The sequence below is a fragment of the Sinohyriopsis cumingii genome, unplaced genomic scaffold (genome assembly GCF_028554795.1).
Source record: "Sinohyriopsis cumingii isolate HCF-2022 unplaced genomic scaffold, ASM2855479v2 utg001741l, whole genome shotgun sequence".
NCBI lineage: Eukaryota > Metazoa > Mollusca > Bivalvia > Unionida > Unionidae > Sinohyriopsis > Sinohyriopsis cumingii.
In genome coordinates, this window is record NW_028316041.1 from 151661 (window position 1) to 165203 (window position 13543).

The 13543-nt window shown below is 33.4% G+C and overlaps 2 protein-coding genes across 2 annotated transcripts in view; both read left to right on the forward strand.

Annotated features, from left to right (window-relative positions):
* LOC149771679 (uncharacterized) overlaps window positions 1-8087 on the forward strand; it is an 87283-nt gene extending 79196 nt beyond the window's left edge. The window contains exons 5-6 of the mRNA XM_089948241.1: window positions 7601-7877; window positions 8084-8087. Of these exons, the coding sequence (XP_089804367.1) occupies window positions 7601-7877; window positions 8084-8087 (281 nt within the window). The remainder of the gene's footprint in view (window positions 1-7600; window positions 7878-8083) is intronic.
* The window catches only part of LOC149771681 (uncharacterized), a 56863-nt gene continuing 51333 nt past the window's right edge, over window positions 8014-13543 (forward strand). The window contains exons 1-2 of the mRNA XM_089948235.1: window positions 8014-8134; window positions 12745-12851. Of these exons, the coding sequence (XP_089804361.1) occupies window positions 8116-8134; window positions 12745-12851 (126 nt within the window). The 5' untranslated portion in view covers window positions 8014-8115. The remainder of the gene's footprint in view (window positions 8135-12744; window positions 12852-13543) is intronic.

Below are 13543 nucleotides of genomic sequence, written 5' to 3' on the forward strand. Positions count from 1 at the left end.
TCATAAAGTTTAGAACTGTATATGATTGACAGAAATGGACACTGTGTGGACATTACATTGGTAATGAATAGTAAGACGGATAACATCAAAACATAATACACTTTGCCTAATGGTGGGTACACAAGTCTTGTTCAGCAATGTTGAGGTTCATGTAAAGTCCATTTAGAGGCAAAAGTACAAATATTGTTTTCATACTTGTTAATTTTCAAGCAAATATGACATACAAACATAATAAGTATGAATTGTTTGGAACAATAATGGATTAGAAATTTTAGATTTCAGATGAACAATGGACATATGTTGGACATATTTATGTACATATACTTTGAACAGTGTACACCCATACCTTTTAACATCTGGAAAATTATTTTACAAAATCATATTAAACAGACCTTATTAAATTATAAAATAATATTTTCATATGGTTAACGTCCTAGTAGAACAAGTGACATAGAACTTTTTTCATTTCCTGGATCAATTTCAAGCATTCCACATAATATTGTATCTGCTTAAATTCCACTTGTTCCGTTTATGAGCATTTTGAAGTGACTTGTTCTTTCACCACATGTACATATGAATAGACAAGTGGACATTTTTAAGCTCTAATATTCATGTTTTTATTGTATGTTAGTAGCACAGTTATTTGATCCTGTGTGCATTGTATCATTTAGTGTGCTTTTTCCTTTGCTTTGTGTAAATGTACATGTGGCTTTCATCCTATATGCACCGTTTGGCTTTTGGTCACCCTCTGTTGCATGCTAACCTGCTTTGTAACATAGCTACATGGTGAGTGGTATCAGTACTAACACCATATAAGTCATTAACCAGGCAACTTCAGTTACAGAAAGACCTGGGGGTTCCGGTTAGAAGGATCACACAGAATAATTTGTGTGAACATTTGTATTTTTATTGTATCATTCTTAGCCAGTTCAAAGAGCAAGGAACATATTTCCTCTGCAATAGAATTTGTTAAACATGGTAATAAAGGTCTTGTCTTTATACAATGGCCTGAATATTATCATTTGTATGTAGTGGTATTTCTGTGTTAATCTCCCACAAGGTCTTCCAGTGTTGGCCTGACTATTTAGGTGAAGTAGCCAGTTGCCTAGAACTCCAGGCTTTTAGGGGTGCCAGATTAGATGGAAGTGACCTTCATTTTTTGGGGTGATGGGTGGTGCTTCAAAGTCATAGCCAGCCTGTAAACATTACACTTCAACTATGGCTTAGTATATTCATTTGTTTGAATTGAATTGATATGCATATTAATAATATTTGGGTGTACTTGTTTGAATTGAATTGATATGCATGTTAATAATATTTGAGTGCTTTGTTTGAATTGAATTGATGTGCATATTAATAATATTCGAGTGCATTTGTTTGAATTGAATTGATATGCATATTAATATTATTTGGGTGCTTTGTTAGAATTGAATTGATGTGCATATTAATAATATTTGAGTGCATTTGTTTGAATTGAATTGATATGCATATTAATAATATTTGAGTGCATTTGTTTGAATTGAATTGATATGCATATTAATAATATGTGAGTGCTTTGTTTGAATTGAATTGATATGCATATTGATAATATTTGAGTGCATTTGTTTGAATTGAATTGATATGCATATTAATAATATTTGAGTGATTTATATGAATTGAATTGATATGCATATTAATAATATTTGGGTGCATTTGTTTAAATTGAATTGATATGCATATTAATAATATTTGAGTGCATTTGTTTGAATTGAATTGATATGCATATTAATAATATTTGAGTGATTTATATGAATTGAATTGATATGCATATTAATAATATTTGGGTGCATTTGTTTAAATTGAATTGATATGCATATTAATAATATTTGAGTGCATTTGTTTGAATTGAATTGATATGCATATTAATAATATTTGAGTGCTTCATTTAAATTTAATTGATATGCATATTAATAATATTTGAATGCACTTGTTTGAACTTTGAACTGAATTGATATAAAGCAGAATTGAACTAAGTCATGCCAGTGAAGATAAAATGATGATGTGGACAAACTCGTGGGTTAAGAAAACTTGAATAATGTTGATAAATTCTTTGATGAAGCAAGTACAGATTTAAAATTAATTGGGGATATAAAGTGGGTGAAAACATTGTTGACAACGACTTAGATATTCTAGCTTCTTACAAAAGTCTTTTGAATTAATGCACATAACATGTTGGATCAGCAGTTACTGAGATGAAATGAGAATGACAGGTCATTGATGGTTATACTTATAATTACTTTAATGATTTAGCTTCTTATGACAATTATGGGATTGTATTTTTGAAGTATTGATTTAAATGGGATTAAAAGTTAAAATGTCAATCACGGGAAGCATTGCATTTATTATTTAAGCAAATACATGTACATCTATTTGCAGCATATAGAAAATTCTGAGGTATGAGATTTAAAAAAATTAGATTTAATTCAGCACAGAATAACATCATAAGGATACATGTAGCTTACCAGAAATAATTCGAGTTTTAAAAATACTGAGTTCATCACTCACATTCACCTAGGGTGGCCATTTTTTGATGGTTCTATAGTGGACAGTCCTGTTTTCAACTGGTGTGTGCCATATCAGGTACTAATACACAGGTACGAATCACAAATGAATATTACATTTGTTTTCATTGGTAATATATGTAATGTATTCAGGATCGTGGTTAAGATTGTAGATATATTGGTGCTGCAAATACAAAGATCGTATTGGACCTATCCTTGTGTGTTTTCTCATAACACATTTACATATGGTGGGTCAGGATTATGTCAAGTTTAGGGACCTAATTCTTCCTGGCCTTAATGTAACACGTTTTACACGTGTGTCTAGTGGTTTGCAAGGGAATGTCTGGTATTCTCATGTACCACCATTGGTCACCCTACTTTGACTATACAGCTCAGTTCCTATAGCAACTGATATAAACATTGATAGTTTGTATATGAGTTTTTAAGAGAAGTTGTATACTTTGGAAGAAAGAAAAACGTAAAATTCCCTAAATGGACAGTGTCTTTTTACATGGTGGCTATGTACTGAATTTTTTAAAGACTGTTTTCATGACTGCCATGTACTCACTATAGAAATGTCTATCCTCATGGCAACCAGCTAATATATTACAGATACATCTGAACTATTCTGGACTTTCATGAAATCATCAAATGAACACTGGCTCATGTTATATCAAATTAAGAGTATTGATTAATTGATAGATTAATGGGGGTGTCCGAATCTCTAATGACATTGTTATAGGATTGGACCCCCTACAACTCTTTTATCCATTAACTAATACTGGTAAATGCTTTTGTAAAGAGCACCTGTGAAGTGATGAAGTATAACACAATACCAGTTTTATTGATATTGACTTTTTAAAAAAATTGCCCTAAATGTAATTAGGAGTGAAAATTAATATATTCATTTTATGACTGATAATAAATTGAAATGTTTTTCAGACAATTTCAATTCTTAACAGCAAAACCTTATGTCAAATCTACAAAATATGTGGACTGTTCAGGTGACCTAAATGGTTAGAGCATCCACCTTTGATGTGGGAGGTTGCTAGTTTGAACCCCATCCAAGTAAGTCATGCCAAATACTTTTAAGAATGATTTTAGCAACTGCCTTGCTAGTCACTCAGCATTAAGATGTTTGTGTTAGGACTTGTCTGCCTGGTGGCATGATAATGTGGCTGGGTGGGAAATGATGCTACATCACTATAAACTGCCACACTGCAGACACTGTAGTGATAACCTGTATGAAATAAACCAACTGGCCAAGGCATGGATTTGTCATGGATTCTGGTTATTAAAAGCCGTGTATTTGAAATCCCACTGTTATATTACAACCTTTGAAAAATCCACACAGAAATAAGAAATAAGAAATCCGCACGGCTAAGAGGTGGGTTATTGACCAAAATATTTAAATTAGCCCGTACGGGTTTTCAAAACCCGTGTCTTTATATGACAACGAATAACAACACAGATTCTCTTTCGAGATGGATTCTGTGTGAACACAGATTTTCCTGCAGACACGGGTTCTCATGGTGCAGATACGGGTTTTGGTGCAGACATGGGTTCTTCCCGTACAGGGTTTCTGTAGCTGGCATAATGGGGTTGAATAGTTGGCATTTGTTTTTGAACATGATGCCATCGTAACAATGAAAGCTAACAATATCATATAACTAAGTATGTTTGATCTTCAAAGGACATATTCGGCTTTATTCAATCTCTAAGGAAATTGTCAAGGAGAAAAATTATCACAGAAGTATATGCAATATTTTTTGATGTTTTAAATATATAAACAAAAATTGAACTGTAACAGTCTTAATTACTGGATTTGTAATAAACATTGACTGAGCACAAAAATTAGAAAGTCCATTCACATTATTGTTTCTGCAGACTTTTTTTTAACTATCTTTCTTGCATAACTGACTCTTTCTATTATTGCCTCATTTATTTCTGTATCAGTCAAGGGCCTTCAAGTTGTAAGTTTTGCACCATCATCTTACATATTCTGAAAAAAGAACATTAAATATATTAATAATCAATAAAATATTACTCAGTCAATTATAAATGTTTAATGTTTTTTTCTTCATATTTTGTTTCATATTTTATTTTCCACTGATCACAGACACACAAAAAACATGACTTTGTTGCCACAGGGCAGTCAGCGTAGTGATATGACTGAATGTTTTTAAAGCTACATTATGAATCCAAATCACACACAAAATACACGACAGATTAGGATTGGTTATTGCCATGATTGCAACACATGATGCAAACAGTCTACACATATCAGGTACATATAACTTTACTTAAATTATGTGGCCATGCAAATTGTTTTGCCAGATGAGGTATATGGCAGCTATGCAAATAGATTTTTCCCAGTTAGGGTTGACAGGAGAAAGGCAAATGGCCTTGGTCAAAAAATATTTTCTCGTGCTTAAAAGATGTGAACTCAGCAAAACTTTTCTGTCCAAAATATTGCCTAAACTTCCAAACTTTAACCGGAAAGTAACAAATAAAACAAAAATAATAATTAAACAGTAATTTTAAACATCACAATCTTTTTAGCTGAATCCCGACAAGAAGCCAATAACGTCATTATCTACTTTTGTTGAAACCCAAAAGGTGATTTTTGTTTTCCTAGAATCATGAGTTACAATAACAGTATTATCTATTAAATTTCCATAAAGTCCATGTCACGGAGATGGCTAACAACGGGAGTTCGGAACATGTATTTAGTCTTGTCTTCTTTTCAAGGTTACCGAAGTAGACCGCATGACACAGAAGTGAACATGTACTTGAAGTAATTTGACAAACTAGGACAAAATCACAAGTTAGACTCAATGATAGAGCAACTCTGAAGTAGTAATAATTTAAAAACCTTCATTAGGTATTGTGCAGACTGAAATGGTTAAGTAAACTAGGTATATGGTCAAATCAAGCATGTCAAAGGCCAGGGAATCGTTGCCCTCTATTTTCGATAACCGTGGAAATTTTACGCAATATCAGCAGACAATAATACATTTGTTTCATTGGACTATTTTATGTTTGTCACCAATATATTGTTTGGAATGTGCTGGTTTATACTAACACTTTATTTTTCAAGTGACCAATATGAAAGTTACCTATTACTTGTCCTATTCTTAGAACAAAGCAGTATCAACAGTAATCAGGGTAGTCTTATTGCAGAAAGTGAAACAAAACAGGAAACCCTGGTTTAAAGTTGCCTAATTTAAAAAATATGCACAAAGCAAGTTATAATATTATAATAATAAATGTTGACTTTATTTCAACTAGCAATGAATAATATGTAAAATAATTAAACAATATATAAATATACCTAGTAAAAACACGACTATTTAAATTACATGATCCTACTGCATAAGTACAAAGCAATCAATCATCAAATAAATACAGTAAGTACTTCACTCTACATCTTTACATACCTTACCTTTCTGCATCAAAAATATTCATGGTAGAGTTATGAAGCTCAGTGATTGTCATACCACCTCAGTAAGAATATCCTATTTTCAAGATGTCATTGTTGCATATACTGGGATATTTCAGTCTTTTTTGGCTTACTGTTTTGTTTAATGCAGATGATGTGTTGATAAGCATGTCACAGGAATGGGTAAGTTGCATTAGCTCATAAGGTAGAGCACTCAACTGGAGATAGAGTTAGTCCAAGTTCAAGTCTCTGTTTGGCTGCAAAGATTTTTCCTGTGATATTTGGTGACTGTTGGGATAATGCAGTATAAGCATATCATGCTCAATAAAGGAGATGACTTTGCTTTGTATTGGGTAGGTCAGCACGATCATGGATAATGAAGACATCAGTACATGTCTTTGAAAAGCAGGGGAAATATGTCACAGAAATGGCTGAAGTGTGTTGGTGAAGATGTGACAGTGGAACACCCATCTAGAGTTGGTGAGGTTTTGGATTTGTGCCACAGTCTGGATGCAAATATATAAGAATTACATATGAAATAATAATACAGGGACTGAACATTATGGTAGTCCGAAGTCTGGGACCAATTTATTTAAACTGCAGACCAGTCTCTTTATGGCAAACTAGCCTGTCAAACCTTTAATGGTTCTTATTTGTTTGGTAAATTGAAGAAAATGTGCTTATTAATACTTACAATTTACACAAATGCAAGTAAATGTTGAGTGATAGTGAGAGGCTGGTGGTGTAAAATTTGACAGGAAATCTGAAGATATAGCATACAGTATGCTGATCACCAGTCTAAGCATGATCATCATCAATCAAACATTTGTTTCTTTTCAGCCACAGCTAAAACTAAACATCAGTTGTATCAGATTACCAAATCTTTTATTACTGGCCCCATCAAGTAGCCTGAGTTTTATTTGACCTTTCCCATCCAATTTTAGACATTTAGACAGCCAAAATATAAAAATGTCTAAAGGTTGGAAAGGTCAGAGGGACCTTGACTCTGTGCCAAGTGAATTGGTACGTTTGGCGCTATGGACTGCATATATATTAACTCGATGGGGGTTTTCCTATCTGTTTGACTGTTTGAGTCTTAATTGGTAATTGTGTTCTGTTTTATTTGTGTGCTTGATACCTTTTATGGTAAGAACATTTATATTAAACTCTAGCACTGAAATTCAAAGAGGAATATTGCAGACCTTTGCAATTTAGGGTCATACTGGTCCTGGACTATTGAGACAACAGTGAAATAGCAATATTAGTGTCTTACTTTTGTATGAAAACTCATATGAAAAATTACCTGCTTGTTGTTTTCCACCTTTTTGTTGCTTCTTTTTATTTTTATTTTTTTTAGTATTTTGCATTCTTTTAGAAGCATGCATGAATTTCATTTTCTTACCAGATTTAACCTTGGTTAAATTCAAAAGAGATCGTACCTGACAAGTGGGTTTTGCCAACATCTGTGTAAGATGCCATGAAGTATAGTGGCAGAGAGTTGTATGTGGATGAGATGATACAATGTATGCCTAATTTACTTTTTCAGTTTTATTTCCAGCTTGATTACCAAATATAGAAACAGAATTCAGTTGCATTTGCTGTTCTTTTGTGTTTTCAGATTCAGAACAGGATTATCAACTTCAGCGCCTTGCCAGAGTCCTGAATGAGCAACAGTCAGTGAAAGACAAGGTTACTGATGAGGAACAGTTGATAATTCGTCCTCAAGGAGAGAATACTGTTAAGAGCCATGAAGAGGTTCATGTTGCTGTTGAAGACAAGGATGTAGAAGTGTTGGACCGTCTTTCTCCTCAGCAAGGCTTTGGCCAAAATCTTTCATCTACTGCTAGTCAGAAAGGAGAATCCCTTCCACCATTAGTTCAGACGAAGCTTAGCCAGTCAGAAACAAACACAATAGCCATGTTAAAATTGTTGCAAGAAAATGCTTATAATATGAAACAAGATACAGGCAATACTTCACTGCTGACAATATGGGACTTTGCAGGTCAGTTTGCCTTTTATACAACACACCAGACTTTCCTGACAAGACGGGCCATATACATTCTGGTTTCAGATGTGAGTGAACAGCTGACTGATCTTGTAGCTGATGAGTGTTATTTTGATAGTGAGGGGATCATGAAGTGCAAAGTTCATGGTGAGTTTTGATGAGTGTATTTTAATAGTGAGGGGATAATAAAGTGCAAAGTTCATAGTGAGTTCTGATGAGAGTGATACTGATAGTGATGGGATAATAAAGTGCAAAGTTCAAGGTGAGTTTTGATGAGTGTATTTTAATAGTGAGGGGATAATAAAGTGCAAAGTCCATTGTGAGTTCGAATGAGAGTGATATTGATAGTGATGGGATAATAAAGTACAAAGTTCGTGGTGAGTTCAAATGAGTACTGTTTTGATAGTGATTATATAATCAAGTGCAAATTTCATCGTGAGTTCTGATCTACTACTACTCTGCCAAAATTAAATAATAAAAGCATTATTCATATTAATTTATACATCCATCTGTTAGCTATTTTGTGTTTGGACATTACCTTCTACAGTGAACAATCCTTGTCATTTTATATTAGAACAAACCTTAATTTCAGGGTCAAATGCTTAAAGGTCAATATCACTTTAATAGAAAGCAAACATTTATTTATTTATAATTACAACACTTTTTGGTATGATTACGTTAGGGGTAAGTAAGTAACCTTTTGATTTCACTGTTGAAAGGTTAAAAGTGAAGCAACTGTGACTAAAACAAAAAAATGGTTTCTTCACTATGACTCAATTTCTGCACCATTTATTGTTACCAGACATTTGGTGTGGCTTGTGTTTTGAGTAAATAAGAATCCCATTGATATTAAGTATAAAAGGTTAAAGGTTGGGGTCACTCTGAGTGAAACAGGAAAAATGGGTTCTGCACATTAAGTTGAATTCTTCAGCATCTATGGTTACCAAGACATGGATAGCTTGCAAGTGGGGTGGGGAAGTAACTTGCTTAAAACGAAGGCAAAGGATCAAATGTTAGGGGTCGCTGACTTGAAGAGGAAAAGTGGTATATACATGATAACAAAAGTAGCTTATGCACAATAACATAAATGCTAAATTAAAAACATTACCCAAATTGTGTGGATAGCTTGCATATGATATACCTACTAATTTTCTATTCAAAATGTCAAAGGTCAGTGATGCATTGGGTGAAAGAAAAGCAAACAAAGCAGATGGTTTCCATGGAATAACATTCTTTTTATGTCATTGACCTTGACCTGACTTTATGGATGACCTGCACTTGGGGCAAGTACAAAGCCTATCTAGAAAAAAGCTCACTGTGACTGGAAACAGAAATGGTTGCTGCTAAATTTTAAGTTAATCTACATATAGGACCATTACATCAAAGGCTTATTAAGTTAAATCTACAGAGATGACCATGAAAGACAGGAAATGCATAGTTATTTAATCAACCTAGAGGAACATTAAACATGAGAAGGGTATATTTGGTTAATATACACAGGTTACCATTAAACAATGTTAATGCTTATTAAGTTAATCCACATAGACAACCATTGAACACAGGATGGGCATATTAAAATAGTCTACACAGAATACCATTAAATACAGGATGGGCATATTAAAATAGTCTACACAGAATACCATTAAACACCTGAAGAGCATATTAATCTACACAGAGGACCATTAAACAAAGGAAGGGCATATTAATCTACATAGAGGACCATTAAACACAGGAAGGGCATATTAAGTTGGTCTAGTGTTAGGAGTCTGTGCTCTTAAAATAAGTAATAGAAAAGAATGAAGACAACAAGCTTTGTAAAATTTGACAAATAATTTATTTCCCTTGAATACAAAGTGAAAAAATGAGACAAAAGATCTCATGGTATTGCAAATTAAATCCAAAAATAATCCAAGAATTAAAGACACAAATCCTAGTAATAAAAGTTCTGAATAAAACTCATTTCAAGTCCTTAAATGAAATTTAAAATTGAAGGTGATGACGTGACTGTTATGGCCAGCATCATAGTGAAGTGTCGACAGTCTCTTGTTGAATCACAGAAATATTCCAGATTTGAATTCAGTACAAATTCCAATGAATGTTTTTATCAAAGAATTTTGTCAGAGCACTTTTGTATTTCCAGAGAAAATAATCAATTGAGTTTAATAATTTGAAGAAAATAAAATTTCAACCCAAACTGGACACAGTATAATACAATTTAAAGTGCTAGATGTTAAAGCACAACTGGTAAAACCTTAAAAGTCACAAGATGATATAGTTCTCTACTTGACCCATGTCACAATTTCCTTTTTCTAAGAACAACCATTACCTAATGGAATGATCTGATGAGATTTGTTTATTTACAACTCATTAGCTTACAAAATTAATTTAGGAATCACCAAAACTCTGACCCTGATCAATATATTTACTCCTTGTTTGTTTACCTGAATAATAATCCTGATAATAAGCTCAAACACATAGAGGATACTGAAGCTATTACTAGTTGTTTACATAATGAAATTAAAATTAAAAAAGTCAATAATGTCAAACAGAAATTAACTCAAGTTTGGACAAGGTCACGTCCAGCAAACAATGTTATATTACAATAGCATGTAATGAAATAACATTTTTGTTAAAAACTAACAGACAAACAATTGATTTAAATATACGTAACACTACATAGAAGACCATTAATCACAGGAAGGGTATGTTAAGTTAGTCTTCACCGATTACCAGAAAACAGAGAGCACATTAAGTTAGTCTACATAAAGGACCATTAAACACAGGAAGGGTATATTAAGTTAGTCTTCACCGAATACCAGAAAACAGAGCACATTAAGTTAGTCAACACAGAGGACCATTAAACATAGGAAGGGTATATTTAGTCTACACAGAGGACCATTAAACACAGGAAGGGTATGTTAAGTTAGTCTACACAGAGGACCATTAAACACAGGAAGGGTATATTAAGTTAGTCTTCACCAATTACCAGAAAACAGAGCACATTAAGTTAGTCTACACAGAGGACCATTAAACGCAGGAAGGGTATGTTAAGTTAGTCTACACAGAGGACCATTAAACACAGGAAGGGTATATTAAGTTAAAGGTTGCAAAAATCACTTGTCCATATTGTCAAAGTTGGAAATTTGTTCTTATGGACAAGAAACATTTGCAAGGTTACTTGTCAATGGAGAAATAAATTTTGGCCTGTAACTTGAAAGAGCAGTTGTTCCTGTTTTCTTTGGGGTATGTTTACACAAGTGCCATTCATACTTTCCAGCGAGTACCATACAGGTTTATTTTATATTTACATATATGTTGACATTTTTAAAATTCTTTTGCATTGAAACATTCTATGGATACTACTAGTGGGTGATACTGGATTAGGTGATAATGTAATTTCATTCTCTGGAGGATGTTGCTTCCCCTTTGAAAGGATTGTTTTGAGCTGATCACTGGAATACTTGCAACTATTATGCACAACTACAAAGAATTTTCCCAGGAATCAATCTGGAAGGATTATTTTGTTATAAAGCATGGGCTGAATAGTGAAAAAGTGAATGAAAGGTCAACTAAACAGGGTAGAAGTAAATTTGACTATGACAGGGAACATAATACAAAGAAAGAAATGGGAGTTAAAAAGATTCCTAGCTTAAGGAATTTCCTTGGCTTAATGCCATTAAAGGTCAATCAGTCGCATCGTGTGTAATATATGTGAGAGATAACCACTATGCTGCAGACAAAACTGGTGGATTGTTTGCAGGACAAATAATCAAAAGGAAAGACACTGCTACAACACCAAAATGGTACAAAGCACAATAAATGTCAGTTAGAATTGGATAATGAGAAAGTAAAATCTGAGAAAAAGAGAAGTTATGGGTGATTTAGACAAAGTGATAAATAAACACAGTGTGAGCTAAGCCAATCATTACAAGAAGCTATTTAGCATGCAGCATATGCCATAGCAAAACAGAGACTATGGAGTTCTTTGAGGTTTAAATCAAAAATGGGAGCTCAACGTGGAACTGATCACAAAAATACATGCATAGATTTCATCAACAGTATATCAGATATCCTACTGAAAAATGTCAAATATAAACTATCAGAAACTAAATTCATATCCATCCTTTCTGATGCTAGTATTGATTTAGCAGTCAAAGACTGGGTATGCATTCTTGTTTTGATAGTTTAATCCTGACCATAAAGTACAAGAAACCACATGTTGTAATATCCAGTATATTTTACATATCACAGTTCCATACTGCATGCATTTAAATGACGTAGTTTAATACAAGTTAACATTTTAACAGAACTGACTTCCTCTCTTCTTTTACACTATGAAAAATATGGACAAGTGTTTTTTTTTGTGTATAGACATGTTAAATTTTTAATTGTCCTTGAGCAAAATTGATTTTGACAAGATTCCTGCATCTCACACAAAACACAGTAAGGGCATATTGATCTGCACAAAGGACAATTAAACATAGGAAGTGCACATTAAATTGATCTACACTAAGGACAAATTAAACACAGGAAGTACATATTAAGTGGATCTGCACAAAGTACCATTAACACAGGAAGTGCATATTGATCTGCACAAAGGACATTTAAACAAAGGAAGTGCATATAAATGGATCAGCACAAAGGACAATTGAACACAGGAAGTGCATATTAAGTTGATCTACACAAAGGACAACTGAACACAGTTACGGCATATAATAAAAGATTCACTGTAATATTTATTTTGTATTTATTTTCAGATCTGCTTGAGGTTTGGCTAAACTTGATACATTCCTGTGCAACACCCCATGAAGCTGGCATTCCCCCTGTAATTTTGGTGGGAACACATGTGGATAAAATTTTACAGGTACAAATCAAAACCGTTCATTTTAGCAGTATTGCAGTTTTCGTTTTTCTTCATTTTTTCTAATTATGCTAGTATTTGCTAAAAGAAAGTAAAGCAGAGAGCTATTGAGCAATATAATGTGAAATTAGGTAATATTTACAAAGAAATATTATGTAGATGTATCCTTACAAAATTGTTAATAAATTAAATTATTTCAAATTACTGAAGATTGCAGAGCATTTTGGTTGATTCTAATGGTTGTTTAAACATTCTTGTCTGGGACATGTGATTTAAGTGTTTTATACAAGGACACAGAAGAAGCTGACCTAGCCTTCTATTGAACATTTGACCCCTGGATTACACCTAGTGGTTAGAGCATCTGCCTCGATTGCGGGAGGTCTTTTGTTTGAACCCCGGCCGAGTCATACCGAAGACTTACCAAAATTGTACTAACAGCTGCCTCACTTGGCGCTTAGCATTAAGAGGTTAGTGTTAGGACTGGTGTCAGGATAATGTGACTGGGTGGGACATATTCAACATATCTACGGCATGATGCTCCAGTGCTAGACATCACCTTAAACTGTCACACTGCTGACATTGTAGCGATATGACTGAAAATTTGTTAAAGCTATGTTAAAAATCTAAATCACACACACACACACACCCCAATTACAATCCAGGCACTTTGCCAATAGAGCTACCATTACTCCAGA